The sequence below is a fragment of the Trichechus manatus genome, unplaced genomic scaffold (genome assembly GCF_000243295.1).
Source record: "Trichechus manatus latirostris isolate Lorelei unplaced genomic scaffold, TriManLat1.0 scaffold00077, whole genome shotgun sequence".
Classification (NCBI taxonomy): Eukaryota; Metazoa; Chordata; class Mammalia; order Sirenia; family Trichechidae; genus Trichechus; species Trichechus manatus.
Window position 1 is genome coordinate 11,268,546 of NW_004444013.1, and position 17,614 is coordinate 11,286,159.

Consider the following 17,614-nt stretch of genomic DNA (forward strand, 5'->3'; position numbering starts at 1 on the left):
ATCGTCCCCTTAATCATTATATAGTGTCCTTCTTTGTCTTTTATGGTGGATTTTGTTTTGTAGAGTGGTACATTCTTAAGGGCTAATTCTGTTTATTAAATGGGTCTCATCTATTTTGACTGTAAGTGAAAAGTCTTGGCTATGACAGACTTTGTCACCTTAATGGTTATTAGTGTGATTTGTCCCAGGTGATAAATAACTGTCCCGAAATAGTTGCCATTCTCTTTCATTGTAAGTTGGATTTTGCATATCTTCCCTGTACCCATTGTATCCATTGCCATTGAGTTGATTTCTACTCATAGTAACCCTAGATTCTGGAGGACAGAGTAGAACTGTCCCATAGGGTTTCCAAGGCTGTGATCTTTATGGAAGCAGTCAGCCACATCTTTCTCCCGTGGAGTTGCTGTGGGTTTGAATCACAACCTTTTAGTTAGCAGCTGAGCACTTAACCCACTGTACCATGAGGACTCCCTGCCTCTGGTCAAATTTGATTTATCTTGGAGGACTAATTCTCAAATTATTTCCCCTCTAAAACACCTTTGGTATCTTTTTTTTTTTAATTCTTTTATTGTTAGGCATTAGCAGTACTTCTTTCTTGTTTCGTCACTTTAATGACCATAATTATTCACTCTTATACTGTCTCCTGATTCCCTGTTGTCCTCATTTCTCTTCTCCCTGTCAACAAACTGTTCTTTCACTGTAGTCAGGACTTCTTGTCCTAAGCACATGTCTTTTCTACCTGATTTTAGTAGAGAATGGCACGGTCTGTCCGTGACATTATCATGTGGATTCCTAAACAGGTCAGTCTAATTTGAAACAAGTCAATCGAATATAAGGAATTAAATACTTTAAAAAGATAAAGCACAATACTGATTAAACATTTAATAGTTTTGTTTGAAGGAGCCCTAGGGGCACAGTGGTTAAGCACTTGGCTGCTAACCGAAAGGTCGACACTTGGAATGCACCAGTGGCTCCGTAGGAGAAAAGACCTGGCAGTCTGCATTTGTAAAGGTTTACAGCCTTGGAAGCTCTATGAGGCAGTTCTGCTCTGTCCTTTAGGGTTGCTGTGAATCGCAATCGACTTGACAGCACAGAACAACAACAATAGTTTTGTTTGAGCTTTATAATTTGAAATTAGTACTGATTTCAAATCTAATTACCTAGGACTCACCTACTTGTTGGTCTTATCAGTTAGTGCTGTTGTCAGTATGTAGTTGTACCGTTGATATTAATCTAACATAAGGTTAAGTATTTTCAGTTGTCAAAGAGCAGGGCCTTCAATGTACCGTTAGTAAGTTTTATGCCTTGTGTTTTCCCTACAGTATCTGCAGACACTTCATTTGCAGTCATGTGACCTGCTTGACATTTTTGGTGGAATCAGCTTCTTCCCATTGGATAAAATGACTTATTTGAAAATCCAGTCCTTTATTAATAGAATGGAGGAAAGCTTGAATATAGTCAAATACACTGCCTTTCTCTACAACGATCAGCTCATCTGGTAGGTACACCCTACTTTGGCATGTAAAGAAGAAAGTCTCTTAGAATAAAACAGCAATGGCTGATTGGTAGCATGTTGCCAAACTGAAACTAATAGCAAGGGTCGTGGGTGGGAAGCATTTTTATAGATATTGTCAAAATAAAGCAGTGATTATTTAAACCACAACCAGAGTTATTTTGATTAAAATTGAGATTGAAAATTGATTCCATGAAAGAAACCATCAGATAAGATTTATAAATTGTATTTTTATGTCGGTGTTTTTCCAGATGTGGAAATCAATAATTTTTAATGCTTTTTATTTAAAACCTAGCTTTTTAAAATATCCAAGAAATCAAAAGTGTTCCATAGTCTAGGGAACTCCCCCCCGTCACCAAACTATGTAGTAGGAACAAAAACATGATTTCTTTTGGAGAGTTGATGTTCAAGAAGCAAAGATAAACTTCAGTGAGACCTGTGAGAGCCGGAACTTGATGGGCCTGCCTTGTTTTTCTCAGTCTTGCAAGTTTTCTGCCTTTGACAGGGTGTAGTCTTCACCACTTTTCTTTCTCATTTTAGTGGAAAATATTTGAGTTTACCTTCTCTGACAGGTTTCCCTTACACAGGTTCTGGCTTTCGCGGGTTTTACTGTATTACCAAATGCTCTCAACCACCTAAGACTAAACTCTGGGAAAACCATGTGAATGTGTGTAAGATGGCAACTGCATAGGGGATTGATCCTGAGGAGAGTGTGCCCGTCCATGCTCTTTACTTGTGGCTGAGAGGTGCTGTCTGAGCCGAGCTTCTGAGGGCTAGGCCCCTGGTAGCGCTTCTAAAAGAAGTTCTTGAGATAAAGTATGTGCGTCTGCACGGTGCCTTAGTGCAGTGCAGACTGCTGACTGTGGCTGCGTGTGGCTTGCCACTTTGGAGTTGTTGTTTCACTTAGAGTACGTGTGGATCTTGGAGCAAAATCAACAAAAGTCCACTTAGTGCTGAAAGAAAAACAGTCCCCAGAGTAACATGCAAAACAAAAAGAAAAATCAGGCTTGACAAAGTAGTAGCATCTTATCATGCATGTAAAAGAGTCGGTTGTGATTTAAGTGGAAGAAAAGTTTTTGCTTTTTGTAAAAGGGAAAATTGCTTACCGTGCTCGAGAGACTTCAGACATCACCTGAACTTCTGAGCATGAGTGTGTTGTTTCCTGTTTGGTAGCAGCCATTGATGGAACCCTAAATTATTTGCGCCTGTCAGTACGGGGTTTTGCTTGCTTTATGTATTTGTTTATTTATTTATTTTTGTGCTAAGGAAGGAATTCTGTTTCGGATTTTTTAGCTTTCTATTTTGAGATCATTGAAGATTCACATGCAGTTGTAAGAAATTTTCTGTGGTAACAGCTTGTATAACGCAAACAATATCGCTTCATTAATTTTTGTAGGAGAGAAGGGAGCAGGAATTAAGGGAGACAGATATGGTGAGATAGTCGCTATGGTCAGAGTGAATGGGGATCTTTTAACAGAGGCATAGTGGGAATTGGCCTACTTGGTGTTTTGTGCTCTGAACAGCTGGCTTCAACTGTCTTTATTTTTTTTGTTTTTAAAATGCTTGAAGTCAACACTGAAATATTTAATGGCTAGCAGGTCTGATGTAAGGAGCCTAGGTGGCGCAGAAGTTAAGCGTTCGGTGGTTAACCGAAAGGTTGGTGGTCAACCCACTCAGTGGCTCCACAGGAGAAAGACCTGACGATCTGCTCCTGTAGAAATTACAACTTAGAAAATCCTATGGGGCGGTTCTGCTCTGTCACATGGGGCCGCTATGACTCGAAAATCGACTCGACAGCATCTAACAATAGGTCTTTAGTGAAATAAACAAAGCTCTAAGTACAGTGTACGTAAATAAACAGTAAGTGTTGCCTTCCATTTCCTTTTATAGTTTTCTACTCCATGCCCTGTGGTCTAGAGCAGTGCCGTCCCGTAGGAATACAATGCAAGCCACACATGTAATTTTAAATATTCCAGTAGACATTTAAACTAAAAAGAAACAGGTGAAATTAATTACAACATTAGTTCAACCTGTAAGCAATATAAAAAAATTAGTAAGCTATTTTATTCTATTTTTGTGCTAAGTCTTTGAGATCTCGTGTGTATTTTACACTCACTCTGACGAGCCACATTTCAAGTGCTCAATAGCCACAGTTCCTAATAGCTACTGTTACTGCACATGGAAACTCTAGAATACAAATTGCCCAGCCCGTTCATTCTTTATAGCTTGTCTTCTGCTTCTCATCCCTCTTCCCCAGTACTGCTTATTTATGTCTTAAAAGGAGAATGGCATGCAGAACCTGTTTTGTTTCCATCTGTGTTTTCTCTCATCTCAGTCATTTTAGCAAAAGTTTGAATTGGCGATTCTGTCAGCCTAGTTGTCTGCCTGATATTTCAGGGTTGATATTGCTGTAGGACAGAGTATTAAAGCTTTTGAACCACTTCTTGGCTTTTGGCTTTACCTTTGGACCCGGAACTTCTCTTTCTGCTTAGCAGAAAACAAAACCTGTTGCCATTGAGTTGATTCCAACTCACAGTGACCCTATAGGACAGGGTAGAACTGCCTCATAGCGTCTCCGAGGCTGTCATCTTTACGGAAGCAGACTGCCACATCTTTTTCCCCCCAGAGCGGCTGGTGGGCTTGAACTGCTGACCTTCTGGTTAGCAGCTGAGCACTTAACCACTGCACCACCAATGCTGCTTCTTAAGGGTATAGGGCCTTCTTATAGTTTTAGTTTGGACAAGACATTGTGAAAATTGAATCTTGAAAGAAGAGAGGCAGTACAGTATAGGAAGAGAAAAAGGTGAGACAGGAAAATTGGAAGTCTAGGCAAGCGGGTAGCATTTATTTGCCAACACAGACCAGACTTTTTCTAACCCATGACCTTACTGAGAAAAGAAGAGAGTGCCTCTGGGAGAAAGCGTGAAGGTGTGATTTATATAAAGTTAGATTTCTTTCCAGGATTTTCTCCATTATCTTGAATGGAAAAAACCCAGATATGAACTCATTGTTTAAAAACTGATTTCAAGTAGAGTCTGATGCCTGTAGTTCTCAGCACTTTTTCCACATGCTACTTGTTCTTTTCTCATTTCGGATTAGATGGTTTGCCCGAAAGCTTCTTTCTTTCTCTCCCTTCTTTTGCTGACACTGAAATCCAGAGAATTAAAATCGACATTTCTGAGATACAGCAGGATCAAGTTCCCTGTCTACAGCATACCAGTGTTTTTCCAGCATGCTAGGTGAAAGAATGTGGCATTACTGTAGAAACCAGAAAGCTAAGAGAAATCTTCTATCTGAAATGAGCATTGTGGTTTTTAATGCTTCCTGAATAATTCTGAGAATCAAATTTGTTGTGACTTTTTATTTAAAATGGCATATAAAATAGAGGACTACATCGGAGTAGCCTTTAGCAGATCAGGATAAAGTTCTAGTACCAGGACTCAAGTCTGATTCATTCCCTTCTTGAATTCCCATTCAGGGAAAGTACTTATTGATATAATGATGAACTTTATCATAGAGCAATAGAGAGATAGAAAACCAATTCCAAACATTTAACACAGTGCTTTTCTCATGTTTCAGGAGTGGATTAGAACAGGATGACATGAGAATTTTATACAAATACCTCACCACATCTCTATTTCCAAGGCACATTGAACCTGAGGTATGATTGGGTACTGAAAGATCACTGTATGTATATATAATGTACATATGTTTATGTGCGTGTGTATTGGGGGAGGGAAGGGGTGGAGTGACATGGTAATGGGTGGACTGATTTGTATTTTACAATGGTATGGTATTTAGAGGAGCCCTAGTGGTGCAGTGGTTAAACACTTGGCTGCTAACTGAAAGGTTGGCGGCTTGAACCCACCAGCCGCTTCACATCAGAAAGATGTGGCTGTATGCTTTGTAAAGATTTACAGACTTGGAAACCCTATGGGGCAGTTCTGCTCTGTCCTGTAGGCTCACTATGAGTTGTAATCAACTTGACAGCGATGAGTTTAGATTAACGAAAAACACTTATGATAAACTAAGTAAAAAAGTAAAATTCAAAATTGTATAGACACTTAGTTGGCATCAACTCAACAGCAGTAGGTTTGGTTGAGTGTGGTATTTAGGCAGCTCTACTTGGCTGCTAACTGAAAGGTTGGAGGTTTGAACCCACCCAGCAGCTTTGCGGGAGAAAAGACCTGGCTATCTGCTCCCATAAAGATAAAGCCTGGAAAACCTTATAGGGCAGTTCTACTGTCACAAGGGGTTGCTATGCGTTGAAATCAACTCAGCAGCTCACAACAACAGCAGTACAGTGTGCTATTTAATATATATTTATTTAGTTGCATATCAATTAGTAGCACAGAAAACCACGTATGTCAGTTCTTCTGCAGTTTGTTACATTCAAATGCAATACCAAAGGTATGTTTTTAGGACGAGGTATTCGTTGAGTTGGAGAAAACGCTGGGTTCTTAGATAGGTTCTGGGAACTTTGAAAATCCAGGCATCTTTGATAAAACAGAGGTTAATCCCAGTGTCTTTTCATCTACAAACATGAGCTCTAATTTTTAGTAAATGTCATGTTGCCTGCCTAGCTTTTCCACTCTGCTACTAAATTTCCCAATCTTCTGCAGAGAACTTTAAATAGTACTGCAGTGTTCTCTCCAAAGTATCTTTTTGGAGCTTTAATTAGGTTGAAAGTGAAAAGTGTTTGTAGCCCATTAAAAAAAAAAAAAAAAAAATCACCGTTTTGGCTCAGGTGCCCCTGTTTGTTCTATTTTCGAAGGGCATGTATTAAAACAATAGGAAAAATCTCTGCTAGAAATTGAAAGCAAGGTTTCAAAAAAGTCCTGCACGTCATTCCTTTCTAGGCAGTTTTTTGTTGTAGTTGTTGAGAATATATACAGCCAAACATACACTAATTCAACTGTTTCTACATGTACAGTTCAGTAGCATTGATTACATTCTTCAAGTTGTACAGCCGCTCTCACCCTCCTTTTTTGCTTTCTAGGCAGCTCTAATGCCATAGTTAACATTTCTTGATGCTACTGTATGCCCGACAGTGTACTAAATGCTAGTCTCATTGCATCCTGACAACAACCCTGAGGTTGGGTACCTTTTAAGTTCATCTTAATGGAGCTGAGGGGGTTTAAACGCCTTACCCAAGAGCACTCATCCAGTAAGTGGCAGAGCCAGGACTTGATCCCAGGGTCTGCGTCTGATGCTAAAGCAGTTATTTATCGCTACATCCCTCAGTCATGTTTTGTGTGGACACCTGTCTAGAAGGCTCACTTCAGGAGGCTTTTCAGCATGAGGCAGTGCTGTTGCCACGACAGCAAACTCCATCGGCTGCTTTATTACATACCTGCAGGCTTAGGCTTATAAAATCAGAAGCCACACATAGAAGCGGCAGTGTGGATATGAAAGTCAGACTGTGCATTTTTACCACTGGATTTACTATGTTTTTGACTTTTTCTTTTGAGGTTACAAGTTAAAATTTTATATAGACTAGAAGAGCATTAGTAATTTTTAGAAGAATAACACTCTTTAGCTAACATAACTGTTAGATTTGGATTTTTTTTCGAGCCCTGGTGATGCAATGGTTAAGCACTTGGCTGCAAACCAAAAGCTTGGCAGTTCGCACCCGGCTCTGCAGGAGAAAGACCTAGTAATCTGCAGAGATGAACAGCCAAGAAAACCCTGTGGGGCAGTTCTGGTACCCAGAAGTTGATGGTACCCAACAAGAACAACATGCACGTTGAAATAGTTTATCTTCCAGCAGAAGAAACTGGGAATGTGTCACCCGTATAACTCAATGAGGGGGCATGAAGTAATGGTTGAAGGCAGGGCCTCTGACCTCAGACAGGCCTGGGTTTGGTTGCTGGTGCTGCCACTTAGGAGCTGTGCGTGTTGGTGAACTACGACCTTCACCTTAGTTTCCACGTCTAGAAAGTGGGGGAAATACACTCCTCCTGGGGTGATGTGAGATAGAATTAAGTAATTTATGCCATGTGCTTAGCACATTGCCTAGCATGTGTGAGCCAAGTGGGGAATTTCAGTCACTGTTATAAAAGGAGCTAAATTGTCTGTGGAATTTAGAGTAGGATGAAGTTACGTTATGACAATTCTGATTAAAATCCGTAAATTCTTCATGTACCTCTATAATCCCCCCTCCGCTGTTTTTGTACAGGAGGGATATGGGGGAATTGATACAGAAATAGGGCACAGGACCAACTAGTAGGCATGAATGCTGTTTTTCAAAGCATCAAGAGTAAAAATCCTAATAAGTCATTTCTCAACATTAAATTTGTTTACAGTTGGCGGGTAGGGATTCACCAGTAAGGGCAGAAATGCCAGGAAATCTTCAACACTATGGAAGGTAGGACTTTTGTTCTTTGGTGTATAATATTTGGTTTTATTATCTTCTTTGGTAAAGATTAAAATCATGCACACTGAATTAGCTTTGTGCTATTTCATTGGCAGTAATCACAAAGGAAATTCTGTTGTTTCCAGTGAATTAAAACTATCATGTTCTGATTTGGTGTTTTCCAAGTGGTGTTTAGCTTCAAAAAAAAAATTGATGTATGTTAAATAGGAATGTATTCTGTTTATTCCTGTGTATGATTTACCTAATTGAATTGAGTCATCTCTGTGCTTACTTTTAAGATTTCTTACTGGACCCTTGAACCTTAATGATCCAGAAGCAAAATGCAGATTCCCCAAAATTTTTGTAAATACAGATGACACTTATGAAGAGCTCCATTTAATTGTTTATAAGGTAACAACTGCTTTTCCATCCAGCATTACAGATTAATACTAAAGTAATTATTTCTTGCATGTGTACACATGTCCATGAGTACATATGCCAGCATCCTCAGTGTTTCATGGCAAGGGTGTTGAAAGTTCTAATTATTGTGAAACTCAAAATGGGTGCTCTTCTGGAGTAGTACATTTTATTTTCAGCTCCTTTTAAACAATGTTGTTAGTGGAACAGTAACTGTCGAGGGCGGTAATTAGCAAACAGTTAAAAGTCCTGGGTGCTCAGAAATCAAAGGCTGTCAGAGGTTACTGTCTATTGATGAAATGCCTTCTGGATGTGGCCTTGGCCACACTTTAGTGACTTCTGCTTTTTTGCTTTGATTGTAAAGCTATGAACTCTGAACTCACTAACTCTGAGGATAGGATTTGGTCTCTGCCAGGATATTATGTATCTTAGGTTGGAACCTTTTTTTCAAAGGCAGTTTTTGGTTCAGGAAAGCAGACTTAAGCGCGTGGGTTTGTTGTCTTTCCTGTCTGCAACTACAATTAAACTTTAATTCATAAAGGCACGAGAAACGATACCATGAGAATGAACATCCAAAGGCGAGGAAGTTCTGCAGCTTTCTGGAAGATGGAGAAGAGATGTAAGAGTGATGCCTGGTAGAGCAGAGCAGAGGAAGCTCCAGCTTAGGTCATAAGTGGAGAGGGAGTGTTAAGGCAAGAGCTGCCTGCCCCGTGGAGCCTGCAGAAGCTCCTGGCTGGGAGGCAGTCACCCAGGAGTCAGGAGTGGGAAGTGGATGTGGAAGGAGAGGGGATAATGAAATATTGTATATAAACCCCCCTCCCTGTCCTTAAGTCATGGTGGTGCAGTGGCTAAGTGCTCGGCTGCTAACTGAAAAATTGGTGGTTCGAACCCATCAGCCACTCCGTGGTAGAAAGATGTGGCAGTCTGCTTCTGTGTGAAAATTACAGCCATGAGAACATTATGGAGCAGTTCTACTCTGTCCCAGTAGGATCACTATGAGTTGAAATTGACTTGACGGCAGTGGGTTTGGTTTGTTTTATTTTTCCCCCTCCTTGCACACAGTCGGGCCTACAACTGAGCACCTATACTTGAGTGAAAATTGAGGGTCTTTTTTTTTTCTCTTATTTGTGGTAAAAAATATGTAACACAACATTTGCCATTTCAACATTTTTTACACGTACACGTACAATTCAGTGACACTAGTTACATTAATCATGTTGTGCAGTCACCAATATCCATCGTCAATTTTCCATCATCAATAACAGATACTCAATTCTTCCTAAACAATGCCCCCCACTTCTTCTAACCACTAGTAAACTTTGGTCTCTATACGTTTGCCTATTCTAGACATTTTGTATAAGTACGATCGTACACTATTCTTTTATGATTGACTTATTTCACTCAGCATATGTTCTCAAGGTAAATGAGGGTCTTTTTTTTTAAATATTTATTTTTGGTAAAAATATACAGAGCAAGTCATGCACCCGTTCAACAATTTCTGCATGTACCTTTCAGTGACATTGGTTACGTTCTTCACACTGTGTCAGCAATCTCGCTGTCTCCAGTTGTTTCACCACTTGTTACCTGAGACTCACTGCCCTCCAAACTTCTCACCTGTGTTTCAGAGTTAATAGTTGTCAATTTGATCTCATATATATAATCTTTTTAAAGAGTGCAATACTCAAGGCATGTGTTCTTTAGTAATTGAGCTAAACTACTGTTTAGTTTAAAGATGACTTCAGGACATGGTTTTGGTTGAAGGTTTAAAGAGTATCTCAGGGCAATAGATTTGGGGGTTCTTCCAGTCTCAGTGAGTCCAGTACATCTGGCATCTTTAAGAATTTAAAATTCTGTTCCACCTTTTTCTCCCTTTTCATCAGGGTCCATCTATCGTGTCCCTGATCAAAATGTTCAGTAATTGTAGCAAGGCACTAGTCAGTTCTTCTGGTCCTTATAGAGGAGGCAGTAGTTCATGGATGCAGGTAGTCTTGCAGACCAGTTCCTTTAATTGAGGGTGCTTTTAAAGAAAGTAAACAATCTGGAGAGACCTAGAGTAGCTAATGTGGGCATCAGCGCCTAAGAAGGGCCTGCACTCTTTCTGCCATTGCTATGTACTCAGCACTAAAGGGCAGCCTCCCTCCCAGCTCAGCCTTTCGTAGCTTCGTCCTTAAATATGGTTGGAAAAACGGACAAAACTGCAGATCCTGAAAAAAACAGAAATCATTCCGGGAACAGAAGAGAACTTCTAGAAATTCTGATTAGCTTTCACAGAGATTAGAAAAGATATGTCTGTAAAATTGAAACAGAATGATATGAAAGAGTTCAGGTTATACTAACCTCAGATTAACTGAAAATATTTTTTTTTCACGTGCAGTCACTTTTTGTGCTTTAGGTGAAGGTTTACAGAGCAAATTAGTTTCTCATTAAACATTTAATACACATATTGTTTTATGACATTAGTTACCAACCCCTCGACGTGTCAACACTCTTATCTTCTCGACCTTGGGTTCCCCGTTTTTATTTTTCCAGCTTTCCTGTCCCCTCCTGCCTTCTTGTTCTTGACCCTGGGCTAGTATGCTCATTTAGTCTCATACACATAGTTGAGCTGCATGTGTATTGTTTGTTTTACGGGCCTGTCTTATCGTTGGCTAAAGGGTGAGCCTCAGGAGTGACTTCAGTATTGGGTTAAAAGTGTGTCCAGGGGCCATACTCCCGTGGTTTCTCCAGTCTGTCAGACCAGTAAGTTTGGTCTTTTTTTGTGAGTTTGAATTTTGTTCTACATTTTTCTCCAGTTCTGTCTGGGACCCTCTGTTGTTATCCCTGTCAGAGCAGTAGTAGTGGTAGCCGGGCACCGGCTAGTTGTGTTGGACTCAGTCTGGTGGAGGCTGTGGTAGTTGTGGTCCGTTAGTCCTTTGGACTAATCTTTCCCTTGTGGTTTTCTCAGAATATGGAACGCATCACAAATTTGCATGTCATCTTTGCACAGGGGCCATGCTAATATTCTGTGTATCGTTCGAATTTTGGTATATGTGCTGCCGAAGTGAGCACTGAAAATATAAATTTTGAAATAAGAAATTCATTAAAAGAGTTAAAAATAAGTTGGACTGCCCCAGAATGTAGGATAAAATGGCAAGAGATAAAAACAGGAGAGGAAAGGTGAGAGAGAGGATCAATTCAGAATTTCAACCATCTGACTAACAAGGTAGAGGAGAGGAAAATAGTAACATAGTATTGCAAGAAAATACCTAGATGAAGAACACAATTTTCCAGGTTAAAAAGGCCCACTGAATATCTAGTGCTGTAAATAAAAAAGACTCACACCTAGAAACAACAGTGATCAAGGTCAGAAATTCAGAGATGAAGACAAGATCCTAAAAGCTTCCAGAAGAAAAATCAGGTCGCCTGTAAAGGAACAAAAATAAAACTGGCATTAGTGGTTTCACCACCAGTGCCAGATGTTAGTTGACAGTGGAAGAGGGGCTTGATTTTCACTGTAGAATTCTTTGCCCTGCCAAACTATCAATCACAGATAAGACAACAGAAAGACATTTTAAACATGAAAATTCTTAAAAAGAGTACCCCACGTATCCTTCCTTAGGATGTCACATGAGGTTGTACCTCAGCAGAGTAAGTGAGTACCCCGGGAGAGAAAACAGTGGAACCCAAAACAGTGGTTCTAATCCATGAAAAGAGTAAAAGGACGTCTGGACGTGATAGTGCCCTTAAGATCTGCTGATGAACTTACCACCACAGTGCCTCCGTAATGGAAAAGACAGAAAGAGGGCTTTGGGGTCTGATGACTCCAGGACAAAAAGATATTTCATTCATAAAATAAGACATTTGATAAAACTTAGAATGTAATAAAGGCGCAGAATGGGGGCGGGGGCATGGTGGGCCAGACTCCATGGAAAATATCTAAAATGATGTGGTAGGAAAATGAAACAAACTAAAATGAGGCATTTTGATCAGTAATTGGAGTGGCAGCTAAAATCATGCTTCTTTGAATGACTCAGGTGTAGGGACTTTGAACCATCAATGAAGGAAATATGAGCCTGGTACACTAGGTTGTTTATTGGGTTTCAGTTTTTAGAGTCAACCTATAGATATAATTTATTTTAGGTGTGATAATGACATTGTGGTTATGTTAAAAAATTCTTATCTTTTTTTTATCATCTTCATTGAGATATAATTTGCAGACCATATCTCTTAGTTATCTAGTGCTGCTATAACAGAAATAACACAAGTGGATGGCTTTAACAAAGAGAAATTTATTTTCTCACAGTCTAGGAGGCTAGAAATCTGAATTCCAGGACGCCAGCTCCAGGGGAAGGCTTTCTCTTGCTTATGGCTCTGGGGGAGGGTCTTTGTCATCAGTCTTCCCCTGGTTGAGGAGCTTCTCTGCACAGGGACCCCAGGTCCAAAGAACACACTGTGCTCCTGGTGCTTCCTTCTTCGTGGTATGAGGTCCCCATGTCTCTCTACTCTCTTCTGTCTTTGGTATCTCAAAAGAGATTGACTTAAAATGCAACCTAATCTTGTAGATTGAGTCCTGCCTCATTAACATAACTGTTGATAATCCCACCTCATTAACATAGAGGTAGGATTTACAATACATAGGAAAATCACATCAGATGACAGAATGGTGGACAATCACACAGTACTGGGAATCATGGAGTAGCCAAGTTGTCACACATTTTTGGGGGGACACAATTCAATCTGTAACACCATACAATACATATAAAGTATACAGTTCAATGGTTTTTTGTTGCAAAGTTCAAGATTCCCCAAGGCCATCCTACTTCTGACACCAGCCACGAGTTTAGGGGGGTCCTCAAGACCACCCTCAAATTAAATGATTCACTGGAAGGTCTCACAGAACCCAGAAGGGTCAGCTGTACTCACAGTTAGGGTTTATTACAGTGAAAGGATACAGATGAAAATCATCCAAAGGAAAGGGCACACGGGACAGAGTCCAGGAGTCACCAGCTGTGAGCTTCCAGTTGTCGTCTTCAGTGGAGTCATGCAGATGACACTCATTTCTCCCAGCAGCAATGGCATATTGCCCACCAGGGACGCTCACCCCAGGCCTTGGTTTCCAGAGTTTTTATTAGGGGTCAACAAGGCTGACCACTCATGTTACTGACTTTAGTTTCCAACCTCTCCAGGGACTGAGCTGATACCACATGACCCAAGACCCCCACCATAAGTCACATGTTAGCACAGACTATCTGGTGTGGCACAAGGCACTCAGGTAAAAAAGGTACTTTTATTAGGCAGAACATTCCAAAGAATTTAAAGGAGTCAGGGGCAAAGGCCAGACCTCTCTTTGGGCAAGGTTAATCCTTTACTGCACCCTAGTATATTGACAAAGGAACCCAGGTGGTGTAGTGGTTAAGCACTTGGCTGCTAACTGAAAGCTTGGCGATTCAAACCTACCAGCCACTCTGTAGGACAAAAGACCTGGTGATCTGTTCCCATAAAGATTTCAGCCTAGAAAACCCTACAACCCGTTGTACTCTGTTCTGTTGGAATCCACTCAGTGGCACGCAACAACAACAGTATATTCACAACCATCAGCGCATCGATTTTAGATCATTTTCTTCTCCTCAAAAGGAAATCTTACACCCATTAACCATCTTTGCCTGTTCCTCTCTCCCCCAGTCCCTGGCAACTAATCTACTTTTTATCTCTATATAGATTTGTCTGTTCTGGACATTTCATATAAATGCAGTAATACAGTATGTAATCTTTTGTGACTGGCTTCTTTCACTAAGCATGTTTTCAGGGTACATCAATGTTGAACTATTTCTCAATACTTCATTACTTTTTATGGATTAATATTCTGCTATATAGATACGTTTTTATTATTCACAAGTTAATAGACATCTGGGTTGTTTCTTCTTTTTGACTCCCAAGAATAATGTTGCGCTTGATGCCTCAGGAAGAGAAAACTGCAGGCCAATCTCTTCTTTTATTGTGCTTTAGGTGAAATTACAGTTCAAGTTAATTTCTCATTCGAAAATTCATGCACATATTGCTTTGTGACATTGGTTGCGATCTCCACAATGTAATAGCACGTTCCATCTTTCCACCCCGGGTTCCCTATGAGGCCAGTATCTCTTATGAATATAGATGCAAAAATCCTCAACAAAATTCTAGCGAACAGAATCCAACAGCATATTAAAGGAGTCATACACCGTGACCAAATGGATTTTTTCTAGGAATGCAGGGATGGTTCAACAAATTTAGTCACCACATCAATAGAACAAAGGAAAAGAACCACATGATCATCTCTGTGAATGCAGAAAAAGCATTTCATAAAATCAAACCCCATTTTTGATGAAAACTCTAAAGAAGATTGGAATAGAAGGGAAATTCCTCAGTATGATTCAGGGCATATATGAAAAGCCAATGGCCAACATTGTACTTAATGGAGAAAGACTGAGAGCTTTCCCTTTGAAAGTGGGAAAAAGACAAGGGTGCATGCTCTCACTGCTTCTATTCAATATTGTATTAGAAGACCTAGCCAGAGCAATAAGACAAGAAAAAGAGATTAAAGGTATCCAGGTTGGAAAAGAAGTAGAATTATCTTTATCTATGAAAGATATGATCCTATATATAAAAAATCCCAAAGAGCCTACAAGAAAACTTCTAGAGCTAATAGAGAAATTTAGCAAAGTTACAGGGTACAAGGTCAACAAACAAAAATCACTTGGGTTTCTATACACCAGCAGTGAGAAATCTGAAAGGGAAATTAGGGAAACAATTCCATTTAAAATAGTATCTAAGAGAATAAAATACCTAGGAATAAATCTAACCAGGGTGTGAAGGACTTACACAATGGAAACTGTAAAACACTGCTGAAAGAGATTAAAGAAGACTTAAATAAATAAAAAGATGTTCCATGTTCGTAGATTGGAAGACTTAATATTGTTAAGATGTCAATACTACCCAAAGCAATCTATAGATTCAATGCAATCCCAATAAAAATTCCAACAGCCTTCTTTACAGAAATAGAAAAACCAATCCTTGACATTATATGGAATGGCAAGAGGCCCTGAATAGCTAAAGAAATGTTGAAAGAGAACAAAGTAGGAGAACTCACACTTCCTGATTTTAAAACATACTATACAGCTACAGTAATCAAAACAGCCTGTTACTGGTATAATAATAGACACATAGACCAATGGAATAGAATTAAGAGTCCAGAAATAAACCCACACATCTCTGGTCAACTAATTTTTGACAAGGATGCTAAGTCCATCTGATGGGGAAAGAAGAGTCTCTTCAATAAAAAAACTCCTCAAAAAAACTGGTTGCCATTAAAGTCGATTCTGACTCATAGTGACCCTACAGGACAGAGTAGAACTGCCCCACACAGTTTTCAAGGAGCGCCTGGTGGATTCGAACTGCTCACCTTTTGATTAGCAGCCGTGGCTCTTAACCACTATGCTACCAGGGTTTCCCTTCAATAAATGGTGCCGGGAAAATTAGATTTCTGCATGCAGAAAAATGAAACAGGATCCATGCCTCACACCATACACAAAACCAAATTCAGAATGGATTAAGGACTTAAATGTGCACACTAAAATAATAAATTTCTTAGAAGAAAAAGCAGGGGCAATGCTGTCTGTCCTAGCTTTTAACAATGGATTATCTAACATAATAACAAAAGCACAAGCAGCAAAGGACAAAATAAATAAATGGGACCTCATAAAAATGAAAAACTTCTGTTCATCAAAAGACTATACCAAAAAAGCGAAAAGACAAGCTACTGACTGGGAGAATATCTTAAGAAACCATATATCCAACAAGAATCTAACAACCTATATATATAAAACTTGGACACCTTAACAACGAAATGACAACCCAATCATAAAGTGGGCAAAGCACTTAAATAGACATTTCACCAAAGAGAACATTCAAATGGCCACCAAGATGCTCAGCATCATTAGCCATCAGAGAGATACAAATAGAAGCCACAATAAGATACCATTTCACTCCCGCTAAGGAGCCCTGGTGGCACAGTGGTTAAGAACTCAGCAGCTAACCATAAGATCGGCAGTTCAGATCCACCGTTTGCTCCTTGGAAACCCTATGGAGCAGTTCTACTCTGTCCGATAGGGTCACTGTGAGTCAGAACCAACTAGACGACACCTAACAACAACAACAGGATGGCTAAGATGAAAATAACAAATGTTGGCGAGGATATGGGGAAATTGGAACCCTTATCCATTGCTGGTGGGAATACAAAATGGTACAGCTGTTGTGGAAAATAATGTGGTGGTTCCTAAAAAAACGAAAAAAAAAAAGAACTACCATATGACCCAGTAATTCCACTCCTAGGTATATATCCAAAAGACTTGAAAGCAGAGACTCAAAAAGACTTGTATGTCAGTGTTCACTGCAGCACTATTCACAATAGCCAAAAAGTGAAAACAACCTAAATGCCCATGAACAGATGAGCAGATAAACAAAATGTGGTCATACATACAATGGAGTACTGCTCAGCCAGTAGGAGAAATGAAGTCTTGATACATGCTGCAGTGTGAATGGAGCTCAGAGACGTTACGCTGAGCAAAGTAAGCCAATCACAAAAGGACAAATGTTGTATGACCTCACTTATATAAAAAGACAAAAGGCAGATGTGTAGAGACCAAAGTTTATCCACCAGAGGTGGAAGGGAGGAGGAAAAGGGGGGCTAATGGTGATGGGAAAATCGCATTGATTAAGGGTGTTGCACAGCCAATTAGTGTAATTGCTGTCAATAAGTTGTACACCTGTAAAAAGTTGAATTGGCAAAGGTCGTATGATAGATATATGTACAAGAACGAAAAGAATAGCTATTGAGGCTGCTTATGTACAGCCAAACACCTCATGGGATTTGGTTCCTTGGTGTAGAGGTTTAAAGTCATGGTTTTATGGGACATCCCAGTTAATTGGCCTGATAATGTGTTTAGTGCTTCTGTTCTACCTCCTAGTTCATTGCGTAGTGCCTGGAGTCTTAAAAGCTTGCAAGCGGCCATCCAGGGCACAACAATTGGTCTCTGTTCACCTGGAGACCGTTTGCTGTGCAACAGAGGAAGAAGGAGAGTCAGGAATAGGAGGAGGATATGGAATGTGTGGCTCATTGCCTCCATAAACAACTGCCTCTTTTGCCATGAGACCAGAAGAACTAGATGGTGCCCAGCTACCATTACCGACCAGTTTGGTCCAAGATTCTGTAGAACAATCCTGATCAAAAGGGGGAAAATACAGAACAGAATTTCAACTTTTTGTGGACTTCAGACTTCCTAAAGCTGTGAAGATGGAATGAACCTCTGAAACTA

At 39.9% G+C, this 17,614-nt stretch overlaps 1 protein-coding gene and 1 non-coding gene across 3 annotated transcripts in view; one reads left to right on the forward strand and one right to left on the reverse strand.

Moving 5' to 3' along the window:
* CCZ1 (CCZ1 homolog, vacuolar protein trafficking and biogenesis associated) overlaps window positions 1–17,614 on the forward strand; it is a 60,453-nt gene that overhangs the window by 4,510 nt on the left and 38,329 nt on the right. For both annotated transcript variants that reach the window (XM_004380815.3, XM_023735342.1), the window contains exons 7-10: window positions 1,323–1,498; window positions 5,093–5,174; window positions 7,819–7,880; window positions 8,168–8,279. In XM_004380815.3, coding sequence (XP_004380872.1) covers window positions 1,323–1,498; window positions 5,093–5,174; window positions 7,819–7,880; window positions 8,168–8,279 — 432 coding nt within the window. The remainder of the gene's footprint in view (window positions 1–1,322; window positions 1,499–5,092; window positions 5,175–7,818; window positions 7,881–8,167; window positions 8,280–17,614) is intronic.
* LOC111821339 (U6 spliceosomal RNA) lies at window positions 11,227–11,333 on the reverse strand. Its single transcript, XR_002824776.1, has one exon. It is a non-coding gene; the product is annotated as a U6 spliceosomal RNA (small nuclear RNA).